General features: G+C 38.6%; 1 protein-coding gene across 2 annotated transcripts; it reads right to left on the reverse strand.

The window, feature by feature from the left end:
• Positions 1-110: 110 nt before the first annotated feature.
• LOC103714163 (mitochondrial inner membrane protein OXA1-like) lies at positions 111-13,700 on the reverse strand. 2 transcript variants are annotated; one of them, XM_008801326.4, is made up of 9 exons: positions 13,111-13,700; positions 12,915-13,005; positions 11,678-11,719; positions 11,467-11,525; positions 9,380-9,455; positions 9,106-9,237; positions 6,181-6,288; positions 1,227-1,281; positions 111-1,101 (listed from the first exon to the last, which is right to left on the reverse strand). In XM_008801326.4, the coding sequence occupies exons 1-9, from the start codon at positions 13,569-13,571 to the stop codon at positions 845-847; spliced, it is 1,281 nt and encodes a 426-aa protein (XP_008799548.3). In that variant the 5' UTR covers positions 13,572-13,700; the 3' UTR covers positions 111-844. The 2 variants fall into 2 exon arrangements, with proteins under 2 accessions (XP_008799548.3, XP_088574679.1); XM_088718553.1 differs by lacking the exon at positions 9,106-9,237.
• Positions 13,701-15,431: the final 1,731 nt, after the last annotated feature.

Raw genomic sequence — 15,431 nt, forward strand, 5'->3', positions numbered from 1 at the left:
TGATGTGGTAACATGATGCAATGATGAGATCAATAGCCGGTGATGCAATATGATGCCTGGCATGTATGATTCCATAGAATCTGCAGCAAAATCATAGCCAAAACAAAATAGTACAGAATTCCACATCACAGCACAATAATTCATTGATGTAATAAATTTGTGCACTTTACTCTTCTGGCTTATGGTATACTCAAGTCAATTTCTAATCAGAAGACAGTACGACATCTATAACTAGCCAAACAAACCTCATGGAGAAAAAACTTTAATAAAAAATGAAAAGATGTAGCTTCATAACATGTGCTGATATACATGGCAAACAGAATCCTAGCTTTTCTATGATGTGAAACTTACACTTCTCCCTTCCATCAATCACCATCACGTTGTTTGGTGGTTAATAATCTCCCAAACGATGGCTGAGTGGTCGGTAAAGGCTTCCATTTTCATCAACAAAGCATGTAATGATACGATCAGCTTACAATAGATCAGCTGGTACCAGGACCACACGGTCTATCAAAATCTAAATTTAGCCCACGGTCGATTGGGCAGAACTGCTGAGTGAAATGGGAAGAAACGAAAAATTTCCATACTGTGGCTGGAGCCTCAAGCCACAACCTACGCTATTATAGCCGTATTCTGAATTCCATCTTACATGTCAACAATGACAGTAAATTATTTTCACAAAAAATTGCAATTACCTCATTTACCATAAATAAATTGCATCATATATAATAGCTTAATATAACTCCTCCATTTTGGATATATTTTTGCATATTGAAGAGGGAAAAGTTGATCCTTTCTCTTCATTCGCTCTTTTAACTGATCTCTAGATGTCCTGCAAAACTTCTCACCTTTTCTTCGGTTTACTTCTACCTTTCACAGTTTTTTCTAGATTTCTAATCCGTTGACTGATGACAGCAGATGAAGATATCCTTCTCTCTGGAGGATTGGGACGCTCAGACTCCTTAGCTGGTAGTGGAGAAGCTGCTGGTGCAACTGCCTTGGATTCCCCAAAGAAAGAAAAACTCGGCTGCGGCGCAGGGTTAGGCTGAGGAACTATGTCAGGAAGATTCAGATATCTCCTTACCGGAGGGCGTTTAATTACTGTTAGCAATACAGTGTTCATCAGGTTATGCTTTAAATTATCTACCAGACAAACAAGAGAGAAAAAATGAACATCACGACACATGCTAGATCTTACACAAAAAAGAGGGGAAAAAATAACTCACCAAGTCCGTACGTGAGGGAGAAAAGGTTTGATGTGATCCAGTAGCAAAAAATGGCCTGGCAGGATATAATATAATAAGTTATAAAGCACCAAACAAATCCATTTTACTACTGCATGGAGAACAAAGAGAGTGATGCCTCTTAACAAACCAAAAATTGCTAGCAGCATGTCAACAAGAATTCAACAAGAACCTTCTAATTCAACTAATAAAATATTAAGAAAGAATTGGAAGCAGGCCTCCTGAAATCTTGCATTTAAAATAAATTAAGGCCTAATATTTATGCCCATTGACACTAATCATTGGAAAAGTCAACCTATAAGTTGCAGAAATATCAGCTTATTTTTATTTTGTTCACTGCTTCACTTATCTGGAATTGTTCAAGCTTTTGCATTGCAAATCATGCCCTTACATACAGAGGGACACAGAGAATAACTTTTTCTAAATCAGCAAAACATATAAGACCAATGTTTTTAAGAAAACAGCTGTGGTATTCCAGAGGGCGATTGGACTACATGGCACATACATGGTATGCGGTCTGCCAAAGCAGGTGTATATGCAGTTAGTATTTTATATTTAAAATATGAGATATATTAGATACAATAATAATGGCTACATTTTTATTCAACAATAGCAATACTAACAGCAATAACATCAAAAAATTAGTGCTTACTATCTATAACATAACATTGGAATTATTAATGTACATGAATCTGTCCCGTTTAAAACCCACATCCAACCCAACCATCAGCCCTTGAAACTATTCCATTCACATGGATCTGCATAAGAGTGGGGCCATACAAGTGTCATACAATGCTAGGAGGGATGCATAGGAGATCACATAATGATAAGCAAGCTGCATGTACAGTAGTATAATGCCAAGACTATCACATGCACTTATACAGTGGTAAGCAAATTACTTTCAGCCTATATGCAGCCCGACCACATAGAAGCGGCATATACAAAATGTAATGTAGCTTAGGCGCCGCAACCGCCAATATGGCTCATGACCACACTTTTAAAACAAAGTAATAAGACTACCACAAGGATAGAAAAGAAATAACATGTGTGAGAGCATGCATGTGGAGGGATGCGTGCACACACACACTACAGTTTTGACCGCTCTCATATGGAGAGAACCCAACATGACTTCTAAATAAATCATCTACAAAATACCAATAACAATATGATTTTTCTTTTTTCTTTTTTAAATCAGCTCAAAAGACAAAGGTGCCACAGGAATAATATTCGTAAAAGACCAGTTAAGTTTTCTCAAGCATACCATGCCTAGACAGGTGTATTTCTTGGGACCAATTTGGATTTTTGTGCACCACTTTAGTTGGTTGCCTGACCAACTAAGCACCCGCATAAATTTTGTGTACCAATTTGGATCCTTCTTCCCCTCTTGTTTGCATTATTACCTCTTGCCTCCCACAAATTTATCCTTTTCTTATTTTTACTGTACTCATCTTACCTGCTGATTCTCTGCATTACAAAAATATGCAATTTACATTGTTCCTTTTGGGCATGAATAGATATTGCAGCACTCCTATATTTATTTTCCATATAGTACACATATTTCTGCAAAGTTTCATGTCAAAGATCTGGAATTATTTTACAAGTCCAATCACTAGATCAACCTTAGATCATTTACCTTGGAGTAGCCTAGGACTAACTCCTATCATAGAAACCCAAAACAAGAGAAAGTTTGACCATTATAGCTTCTAGATGGCAGATAAGGTGCCAAGCGCAGCCTCCCAACCTTCATCTCTCATGGCCTCTGACTGCCGGTAGCTAGGCTGGAGATCGATAGGGTACGCTGCATTCCTTTCTCCTCACACGCCATGTGAGAGCGCCAGTCCACATATCACCCTCCTGCCCCTTTTTTTTCTCTCCATTGTCTTCTCTCTCTCTCTCCCCCCTCCCCATATTTCCTCCTAAAATCCTCTATCAACCGATCCATTTTGCACTCCATTCAACACTGCAGACTTATTTTCTGGTACATGAGAAAGAGAGAGAACAGATAGGCGACCACACAAAGGCAAAGAATACAGGAGTAACCGTGAGCATTTCTGTCAACACAGACCTCCCCATCATGGAGGAGGCCATCACCATGCCCATCACAACCACAATGAAGAACGCTAGGCTTCAGATTCGTGCTTGCTATAAATAGTAGGCAGGAAGTTGCCTTACCCTAACAATGGAAGGGGAAATTGCTATACATATGTACTTACGTACATATATACATACATATAACAGAAGGGTATGTATACATAACGGAAGGGTTTTACATACACACACACACACACACACACACACACACACACATATATATATATATATACATATACACATATACATATACACATATATATATATGCATATATATATATATATATATATATATATATATTATATATTATATAACCGAAGGGTTTTAAGATGTCAGTCTTAACTAGTGGCCTCCTTTGACTTTTTGGATTGGCATTTGTGGTATCTGTTATGGGGAGAGTATGTGAAACCCCATACAGGCATGTATTTCGTCCCACATCGGCTACGCAATGGGTAAATCTTGGGTACTTATGCAAAGCCAAGGAATCCAAATAATACTTACCAGCTAGACTTTTTGGGCCAAAGTCCTTGGTTGTTACAGGATCTTTCCATCTAATGCTTTGTTTCATATAAAGGTGAAAGTGGATTGGATAATATCCGTCCAAATTTGTTTTCATTTCCGAATCTATCCGAATATGGATAGAATTTGAGCAGCCGACTTAGAACTAATTGTGGATTGGGCTTGGGCACATAAAAGATCAAATTTTAAATAGGCCTAGCCCGAAGCTCGATTAAAAATAAATAGAGTTTAGGCCTGAGGCCCGGACCATGATCAGCTCTAATCTGACTAATATCCATATCTGTATCGATATCCGTTAAACAAAAATAGATATGAATATGGATAGACAACTATCCGATATGTATCTAAATATCTAATTCTATTTGTAATCCTATTTAATTTTATATAGCACTCATGAACTTTTAAGAAAATTAATGACCACATTAATATGGTATTAACTTGATTTATCATCCATTTAGTGATATTTTTGATGATGTGGTCATAAAGTTTAATTATCTGACATATCCATATTCATATCCGTACTTTCGATATCAAATTTGTATCCGTATCTGTTTAAAACAAATATAGATATAAATTTTTACATCCGACTAATATCCATATCCGTATTTATATTCGTCAAATAAAACAAATATAGATATGGATACACTAGTATCCGATCCGTATTTGAACCGATTTCAACCCTAGTGTCTTAAGGTTTTCTGCTTAGCAACTTCTTTTTTGTCTTCTAAGTTTGTTGCTTTCTGCTTGTTGCCCTAACTTGATGCTTACCCTTTATGAGGTGGTTATTTTGACACTTCTAGGGTAGATTCTTTCCTTTGTAGTTTATTTCTCTATTTTGGGATTGGATGGAACTTCATTTCCATTTTTCTTATATAAAAAAAGAAAGATAAAAGAAATAGTTGGGGGAAGAGGGTTAAAGGGTCATGAGGAGTTTCAGGGGTATTTCAGGTATAGAACAATACATATACATATACATGCATACATATATATATATATATATAGCTAGACTTGGCTCTACTGAAATAGATCTCCACTTAGATTCTGTCAAAGTCTATATTGGCCAATGGAGATCCTACATCGATGATTCAAGCCATTGGATATGATCTACTACTTGTAAACTGCTTACATACAAAAAATCATGTGATTTCGACACCCCCAGCCTATGCATCAAGAGATCAAAAAGCATATATTTAATGTTATTTAGATTATCCACTTAATACATAGGCTAAGAGTCTCCAAGTTCCATGATTTTTGGTGTGTAAGCAATTTAGAAGTAATTGATTACATCCAACGACTCATATCATTGATGTAGATTGTCCAATCTAGACTTGACCGGATCTGAGCAAAGATCCATTCAAGTGTAGCCAAGTCTCTCTCTCTCTCTCTCTCTCTCTCTCTCTCTCTCTCTCTCTATATATATATATATATATATATATATATATATATATATAGTTTAGTTTTTCAGCTGCCTACCTCCAATCAGAAAGCATGGAAAATCAAGCATGGGAGGCTAGGCATGGCACCCTAGCTTCCTGTAATTTTTTCATAATAACTGAAAACAAGTTTTTTCCATGCTTTCTGTAACAAGACAGCAAGTGTTTTTTCAGTCAACCCAAGTTCAATCCCTTCCTAAGGTTCATCCACTCCTTCAGAAGCCAACCCCAAGTGGTTCTACAACATAAGCTCTCTCTGGTTGGCAATGACTGCTCGAACTGATTCGGACACATGGTCAAAAAGGTATTACTGCACTATTGCTCCCTTTGGACACTTTTTCCTATCTAAAGGTGGCAACTTGAAACCAGTTTCTGTTGGCATATGTGCGATCACTCATAGGGATATTAAATGCTTATGAGGCGCTAATCATTCTTCTGTTTAACAGTACAAGTCTTGTGAAATAAGATTACAGGTGTTCCCCAAACATTCCTATTAAAAATTTGTTGTTTCCTGAAAAAGCCCTTCAGAGAGTAACATCATCCTGCAGCTTGTGTTTGAGATTTCATATCCACCGAAGGAAACCATCTGTCCTTATTTGCAGATAACAACAGCATACAAGAAAGCAAGGGTTTGTATTGAAGTCAGGAAAAGCTCAAATGGATGTGAGATCATAACCATTAAGACTTGCCCAAACTATTTTACAAGAAAGGAACTCAAATTATCCAAAGAACAAAAACAAAGGCATCAGCCAGAAGGTATAAGTATATCGGTCAGTTTCTCTATATTAACAATCCAATCTAGACAGTGGCACATATGCTATTAACAAATGAGACGCCTCATTTTAGCATAAAATCTTTAAGACTTCAAAAGCAAGCAGTAAGGTTCACAAACCTTTGGAAAGTTGGCTGTAAATGGAATTGTCAAGAGAGCAAGAATTCTGGAGAAGTTCTTCATGGTACTTGCCATAGGATTTCCTTCCATTCCTTCTTGCATGTTCAACTGAAAGGACACCAAATTTATCTCAGTTCATTTATTTCTATAAATGATATAAGAGCTAGCAGGATTTAATATTAAAAAAAACTATTTACATCATACACCTAAAACTAGGATATAGTAAAAAATGTCATAGTACCATAAGAAATGAGAGTTACAACATGCAGAGATGATATTTTTCGAGTGTTTCTTAAGAACTTTGCATGTGACATATATTGATCTGAACAGAAGATGATTGATAGACACAGAAAAATAAAAATGTGATCATCTTCGAAGTTATAGTGTCATCAACATTCTTGTAACTTCAAAACTTGAAGGAAGGACAATAGTACATGAAAATTTAAAGCTGAAAACAAGCAAATGACACAAATGGATCTGCAGGTGTGATATGAATGCTGCACATGCGTGAAAACACAGTTCAGTGCAATCTACTCTAACTTGTCTGAGAAAGGCTTTTTCCACATATAGCTACCGGAAATAAGGAACAAAGGCTTTCCCTCATATGTTTTGGCACGCTTAAATAATTACTTAGTTGTTTCTTCTTCAGTGCTAGCTGGGAACCAAACATACCATCTTGCCAAACCAGCCAAACAAATACAACAAATTTCTAGCCATGCTAGAATCCTCCTAGCAAACTCTTTGGCAAACTCTTCTACTGTGCAGTATGGACATATAAATACATGCAAGTCCAACTCTATGCTGGACGGCTTCCGCATGATACATAGTAGCTTTTATCGCTAAGAAATAATTTATGACATCAAGGACATTAGTCACAGTACACTTTTCTAGGAGAGCTATGGATTATTTTCTCAAATGTATGGTGCATTACAATCTAGGATGTGCGATAGTGATCATAATACTCAATATGTGGCCTGTGGAACTGGTGCTATCCAAATAGAGGATTAGCGAAGCAAAAAGAGACAGCTTCTCTGTTGTACTGACAAAGGGGCATATAGTTCCTGCCCACAAAAAAAGAAGGGAGAAAAGACACAAAAAGAAAGAGTGAGAGAGGGAAAGAAAGAGAATGAACATAAAAAATAGGGAAGAAGGAAGTCGAGAAAAATGAAAGAGACGACTGCGTTATATGGAAGCCCTCTCATTCCTTGCTTCCCACCAAAAGATCTCATCCTCCTAATAACAACTTTTAGATTTTCGGAGAAGTGTAAAATGTGAGTTGATGAGCTTGAAGTCTATGGTTACCGGTGGAGAAGAAGATGGTGCAACTAATTTCTGTCACATTATTGATGACAGTTCTGCAGATTAATTATGTTCCATGCTTCCTTCATTTCGTGGCTGAAATTCAGTTCCAAATTCTTGATTTCAAATTTTAGGCTTGCTGTAGATTATCGGAGAGCTCATCTACATTGAGGAAACATAATTCTGTACTTGTGTATAAGTCCATAATTCAACATACATTACGCCCCTACTTCAATTACTCCAGCACATACTTAAACATGCACCTATTTATAAAACTGCCATAAGCAATTGTTGACGCTGCATGGCAACGATCCAGTGGGTGGTGTCTAGGTAATGTACCTACAACTTAGTTGCTGAACCCAAATTATAAACGATCATCATATTGAATTCTAACAAATAAGACTCCAACTTCATCTGCCAAGTTCATTGCAACTTTGATCAAGTTTGATCATGGAAGCTTGTAGTTTCTGCGAACGACCATCTTCTTACTTAGCAAGCATGACCACCAGATCTTCATGATTTGATAAAATGCGAACCACACATTACAATTGGCAGGATAAACTTAGTGATTCTCCTTAGAACAACTCAAAGTAACAAAGCTGTTATCTATCTCTCCCACATTAAGACTTTCCCAACCTAGATGCATTAACTTACTCAATGACCTCTTTAAGATAAGGAATGACCAAACAGAAACTCCACACATCTTTCCTTTGAGAAGATAATATCCATCTTTATGCTTTTTTGACCACTAGAATAATTGATTAACCATGCAAAGGTCCTATAATTATTGAATAGTGCTTGGTAAGTTGCAGACTTATCAGTAAAATGTCTATAGCTCTGGACATTAGTCAGAATCTTAGGCTTAGGCCAAATCTACAAGATCAAGACCTTGACCTTCTCTAGAGTGCCATAACTATCAAGCGTTGTGCAAATTTTTATTTGCCTATTATATACATTCCGAGCTATTTTGGTGGCAATGCACACCCATGCAATCTTTTTCACGTGGCCTCCATCAATGTTAGATCAGGCTTTCTTATTCCATTTCTTCGCTCTTACAAAAATGTGAGTACCTTTTATTGGAGTGACCACAACTTCAATTGCACATAACTATACCAACTCTTACACTGACTCTAGATTCTGTAGCATTACAGAACCACCAAAACAAGGCAGCTCAAAACCAAGTTGAACAAAAACCAAAACATTTAACCTTTTATTTTGTCGAGATTCTCGACATAAAGGGATAACCATAAGCACATAACATTCCTCTCTCTCTCTCTCTCCATGCATCAACTACAGCAACATCTTAACCTGTTATACCTCAAAATATGTGTACTATAAATGCTTGATTGCAGATTGAAACTTCAATCAACTACTCTTGCACATGAAACCTTCTTCTTGCTCAGATTGTAGGAAAAATGGATAAGATATTATCAGCAACTAGAAGGGCTGTAAAGCATAAATTTAAAGGAAGAAGTATATATTAGACTTCCACAAGTAATATTATATTTAGTTTTAAATAAAATTGATGGAAGAATAAAAGCAAATATAACCATAAAGTCACTTATTTGCAAATTTTCTAAGGTATAATTTCACACTGAGATTTGTACTGTAATAAAAAATACATACCTCAACAGTCATCAAGAAGGATAATGATGTTAACACTGGAAGCATGTATAAAGTATCAGGAGTTGTCAAATCAGTAAACCAAAATGCTCCACCTCCTTTGAAAGATGGAACTTTCTCAACCATATTTGAAATCTACAAACAATAGAGGCAAAACATATACCATGATCAAAGAATAACATAAATACGCATACAACAAAAAATATGATCCTGCTCTGCAAATGTAAAAATAGAAATTATAAACGTTCATTCAGAGAAATGAAGTCAACAAACTTACAGCCAAGTAAAAGCTGATAAAAATGGGTCCTTGGATGAACATTCCCTTCAATGGAGTAAATGGAGTAACCCCATGCCTTCAATAACAATTGAAAAAAAAAAAAGAAATGGAAACAATCAGAGCAAGACCATAACCAATACCATTCAGCCTTTTCCCAACTATTTGGGGCTGGCTTTATGAATCCTCATTCGCCAAGTACAAGCGGTCAAAACAAGAAAAATCCAAAGAAGAGAAGCATGAACATAATTTACAGAATTAATATTGGCTAGGAAAAAATCACAGAAGGTTGCAACTGGATTCAACATAAACACTATAAGTGACAATCCTTTAAATAATATGGTAGCTATTTTTTTCATTTTATATAACAACAAAGATATGGTCTCAATTTTCTTCTTATCCACACTAAGACTATACAATAACGCTAGGAAAGGAGCCCTGACCCTCAAATAACCAAATCAATAAACAGAAAACAGGAACTCAAATGAGTTATACAGACAAGGTAATCTGTAGAAACAAAAACAAGCCAACGTATAAGTTATTAATAGTTATCTTCATCATTGTTCCCTACTCAAGGTCATATCCTTCTAATTGATGAATGAATCATTTCCCAATATTCTATTCATATTTTCATTTGTCACCCCATCCTCATCTCACGTCGATGAAACAGAAATCCAGAAACCCAGATTGCCAACATTATTTCTATTTTCTAGCCTATGCTAAACATGACCAAGAGTACCTAACTTCACTCAGTGTCCTCTCATTTATCCTCTCTTGAGCACCCCTTAACAAACTTCTTTCTAACTCAATTCATTCTAGTCATACCACAAATCCACCTTGCCATTAACATCTTTATTTCACTCTTTTATGCTCATGGCCTGCATCATTTCTCAACATATTGATCCATGTGATAAAGATCACTTATCATTATCTTGCAGATTTATATTTTAAGTCTCAAAAGTTCTCTATTATGGAATATCACTCCAAAGCACAATGGCAGTTGCATGGTGTAATCATAATGCGCGGCAATTGGTCAAGATCAGCAAGGACGAGCATTATCAACTTCCTGTTGCGATAGAAAGATTGCAAGTCTATTGGCACATCATCTCAAATCTTGGACTATTGGTAGATCCTCAGATCAATAGGGTCAGACATATAGATACTGATGTGAAATAAACTACGCATGCAGGAAGAAGAGAGTAACTATGAGAAGGCCGGGAAAGATATAACAAAAGTAAGCAAAATTTCTATGGATCACCCATGCAGCACATATGGAGCAACATGGAGAATTGGATATAGGACAAGATACCCAAGTTCAGACACAATCACTAATCAATCGATTCACCAACAGAATGAAGGCCATGGCCACACTTGCTTTTATGGCCTTGCATAGCCATTCATGAAGGAAGATCGTGTTGAAGGCACTATCCGCATCAAAGCAAGTTAGAGATGGTCCAACGCATCAACAAGTTAGAGATGGTCCACCTTATATAACAAGGACTATTTTCAAGGAGGATGAGGGGCAGTAGTAGATGTGGACAAGTGGCGTAAAATTTGCAAATGAGGATCTGCAGAAAACACTTCTTCTTTTGATATCTGAACTAAAACTGGTTCATCTTTCCCATAAACCTACAGCCTACAGTCAAGCCACAACTTATCAACATAGACATCACTTAGCCTTGATCGATAATTTGATGGCTAGCTTTGATGGATACAATCCTAAATAAAAGTCAAAATCACAAGTAATTCATCTCATGTCTTCGTACGCTCAAATTCATGAGCAATCTGTTTTATGTCTTTATGCACCCTTTTGTGTAACTTTGAGCACATTTTTGTACATAACTGCAGGGTATGTGCCAGTACAGCATGAAACTCCTAGCTGACAATAACATACTGCATGATATAGTTTATTTTTCAATCCATAATAGAAAAAACCAGCATTGGGGACTGAGTTACACTGGAATCATTTTTATTTTGTTCCAGCATTTTTGGTATAATTAAAACCATGTGAAGAACCTTTAGAACCAAAGCATGATATAAATATCCCAATAAAATATAAAAAGAGAAGCCCATCTCTAAGAGGTGCATACTTTTGAAACAATGCCTTCATTCTTTTCTGACCTTCCTGCACAGATTCTGGATCCATAGACTGCAGCAAATCACCCAGTATCAACACACAACAAAGAAAGGTATAATAACTAAAGTAACTGGGAGGAAAATCACTTTCTACTATTGACTATTTATCATATTTTAAGCACGCAAAGTATGGAGGTTCCAAAGAACACCAGCTGCAAACCATACATTTATTTGCTGCTTGAGCTGCTCCAACTCTGGCCTCATTGTCTGTACATAAAAATGATTCAGTAAACATAAGGTACAAAAAATGAAACCCATCCTACTACATAATGACAAAATCATAAGACCACAAAAAAGGCAAGATTAAATAATATATCATATAATAAAAGTAGTCGTTGTTAATAGAAATGGCAGAAGGAGCAACTCAGTAAACCCAAAGAAGTAGCCTCCGTATTATACTTGTACTAAGCAGGAGCCATGCAGTAAACCCAAAGAAGTAGCCTCCATATTAAACTTGTACCAAACCTTAGTAGTATGTTTGCTATTCCAATAGAGCTTAGACTGTTTAGCAACACAAGATATCATGCTTCACACGTTTGCGGCACTTCTCGATGAGCTTGTACTCTTGAATGTAAAAGAGCACTATTTGAGAATGGTTTTCCCATGCCGAATTATTGCTTTTACATGGGAAACTGTACCTTCTTTAGATTATTGACTTTAGTCACCATATTGCTTCAGAAGTTTCTTATCTAGAGAGAGTTTTCTTAGTGCTTAACAATTTGTCTAGACCCTAAAATAGGGTTATCTAATGCTTCACTGTACTCACTACTCACCTTTTATAAATCGGTTACCCAAAAAAATTATCGCTCAGTTTTACTAACAGGCAACTGATTGATCCTGCATGCTCTGTAAAGTTATGTCATGTGATCAAGCAGAATTTTATTCTCTACTGCTTACGGCTCTTATTTTTCTCCGGCAGCTGATAAGTTTGCAGTGTGCATAAACCAACACCTTTTTATTTTGATAACAAGCACTTTCAGTCAGATTTTAAAACAAGAAAAGTTGCTGGATCCACAAAGAATAAGAATTGGAGAGAAACATAATGCAACCAAGGTGTGCAACAGTATTACGAATACAAATACTAAAAGCTAAAGGAATTACTTTAGTTGACAAATAGTTGATTAAACATGAAGGGTACTTTTGCTCGTAATCGAGTAGCTAACAGCCAAAATCGTGGAAAAGAATGAGATTAGCTTGAGAAATTGTGACAGCAAGTAAGAAATCACTCCATTTTTTCATGTGGAATTATAACCAAACATCAACAATACATTAAGATCAAGATGAGCATACTAAATAGCATTAGCGACAGTTTCCCAAGCCTGTAATAATAGTCGATAAACAACATCAGAATTATGGAACAAATCAAAGACAGTTCATCATGAATGGAGAAGCTACGACTCACATTAAGCTTCACGGTGGCCTTCATCTGGTTTAACAGAAGCGGAACCGTAGCCCCTCGAATCAAAACAGTCGTCAAGGCAATCGACGCCCACCTGAGAAGCAAACATCGACAAAAACCAAAGCTTTTTCTTTCACTTTTCCCAAACACCCAAACTCTTCGCTAACAGTATCCACAAAAGAAGGGCAAAAGACCTGACCAGTTCAGTCCGGTAAACGAATGGACACCATCGATCAAATACTGCAGCGCAGCGACGGGGAGGAAGGAATCCGCAGCCGCAGCTGCCACTTCGCCGGCGAAGGGTGCCGGAGCCGCCGCGGCGGCAGTAGCGGCGGCGGTTTCGACGCTGTTGTCCGTGAGAACCCCGGCGACGTCCTTGATGTAATCGACCTCATTCGATCCCTCGGCGCTGGAGGAGTAGCTCCGGAGGAGGGAGGGCTCGAGGCCCAGCGGGAGGGAGAATCCGAGGGTTCTTGGATCCCGGAGGGAAGAGCCGCCGCCGTAGCCGTGGACGGATCGGGAGAAGGCGGAGGCGGGAGGAGAGGAAGGGAGAGGCGGGCGATCGCGGTCGTCGTGGTTGATGTGGGCGAATGAGGGGTGGAAGCGGCGGGTGATGCGGGTGGTGAAGTTGGAGGTAAGGCTCCTTCGAGCGCAAGCCATTTGGACGGAGGGGAGATCTCGGGGGAGGAGGGGATTTCCAAGAAATAGGGGGAGGCGTCGAGGGTTTTCGCCCAAAACCCTCGCTTAATCTTTCTTCCGTTTCTTTCCCAGGTCTCGTGGTTTTGCAGTCCGGCGGCCGCCTTTGCTTTCACTTGTTTCGGCACGGACCGGTCTGGGGTTCGGGTTGCACAATGGTGTGGTGGAGTCAGCCCGGTTCAAAGCTGCTTGAACCGGATTTGGGCTGAACAATGAGACCGATTCCACAAATATTCGAAACAACTCTAGCCCTAATGAAGGTGTAACAGTGTACCTAAGTCTGCAATACATGGCCGCAAGTTATATCAGCATTTTAGTTGTCATACCCTGGCGAGAGATAGTTCAATAGGTGGTATGTTTGCTTCGCTGATCATTGAGAATATAAGTTTCTACTAGGCCCAAATGTGTGCTTGATTGTTTTGAGATTTGCTATGCTTTCAATGCCTAAATGGATAGCATCTAGCTTGCATTCCAAGGATATATTGACATCTGTTGTGGTTCAAATTCGGCCAAATGGTGACCACGCCAGAGGAGTCGGGGGAGCTGCCGAACGGAACGGAGAGGGGTGTCGCTTCCTGTATGCTGGCGGATCTGCACAAAGCCTCACCGGTGGGGTTACAGTGGGATCCTTCGATAATGAAGTTGGAGTAGATTTTAGGTGGTCCAGCCAAAAAATCCTCAAGCGTTACCTGATGGGGGCTATTTATAGTCCCCGCGGAGGTACCCAGGTAGCGTGCAACCATGGCTTGCTTGAGGCATACCGTGTTGGCCGTCTTTGTGAACAACATGGCGCTGACAGAGATAGCAGAGTATGATCCTTGGTTGACGTGTTGTGGAGTGACCAGCAAGTAAAGCATGACGCGGTGAGGTTGTAACGTACGGCCACGTATGTGGACATAGAGGCGCACGTGGATGTGACCGTGGGCAAGGTCAGGCTCGCTTGGAGGCCGCAGCCTTTACTTGGTGAATTCAGCTTGATGAGCACTGAGATTGGGCCAACTTGGAGGACCGCGACATATATTTGGTGAGGTTGGCTCGGCGGACAATAAGATCGGCTTGGCCTCCTCAGCTCTGAAGTCATCTTGGTTGGGGGCTTCGAGCTCGGGCCAGGACGTTGTTGTAGACACCTGCGGTCGACGGGGTCTCTTCGGCTCTTGGTCGATTCTGCAGGGCGCTCCAAGCGAAGAGGTCCGAGCGATATCTACTCGGTCTTTTGTAGGATCTGGGGTCGGACTGGTGTTCGGCAGGACTGAGGTCTAGCCTACTCAGTGTTGATATCTATTAGCTAAAATTGGGTGGTCCCATGTTGTGAACAGGACGATCCATTTTGCCCCCATCACCATCATTCTCAAAGAGCAAATGTATTTTGCTTTTCGTTGGCAAGCGGAAATATACATTTAGTTCTATACGCGATTTAAGCTAAACTGCGCCATGGTAAAAAAAAAAGCTAATGTTATTCTAGATTTTTTTGTCAATCATTTTAGGAGTTGAATAAAAAATCGAATCTTGGAATATAAGATTAATATATGTTTAAATCCTATCATTAAATTAATCAAGATTTATTCCTTGTGTTGGACTCAAACTTACCTAGACGCATTACATCGACTACCCGCATAGCTAGATGGACATGTGGAGTCCCTCGCACCATCTTAAAAGTCTCACGCATTGCATGCTGCCTTTTGCTACGCGTAATACTGAAATAGCAATGTTTACTGTGAAATGCATGAAACTTTTGTTGGGGGGGGGGGGGGAGGATGTACACTTAGGTATGCAAAATAAGTTTTTTTAAAACCAAAAAAAAACTAAGTAGAATCAATAAAAAAT

The sequence above is a fragment of the Phoenix dactylifera genome, chromosome 3 (assembly GCF_051530095.1).
Source record: "Phoenix dactylifera cultivar Ajwa chromosome 3, Ajwa_hap1_PhDact_Kaust_v1.1, whole genome shotgun sequence".
NCBI lineage: Eukaryota > Viridiplantae > Streptophyta > Magnoliopsida > Arecales > Arecaceae > Phoenix > Phoenix dactylifera.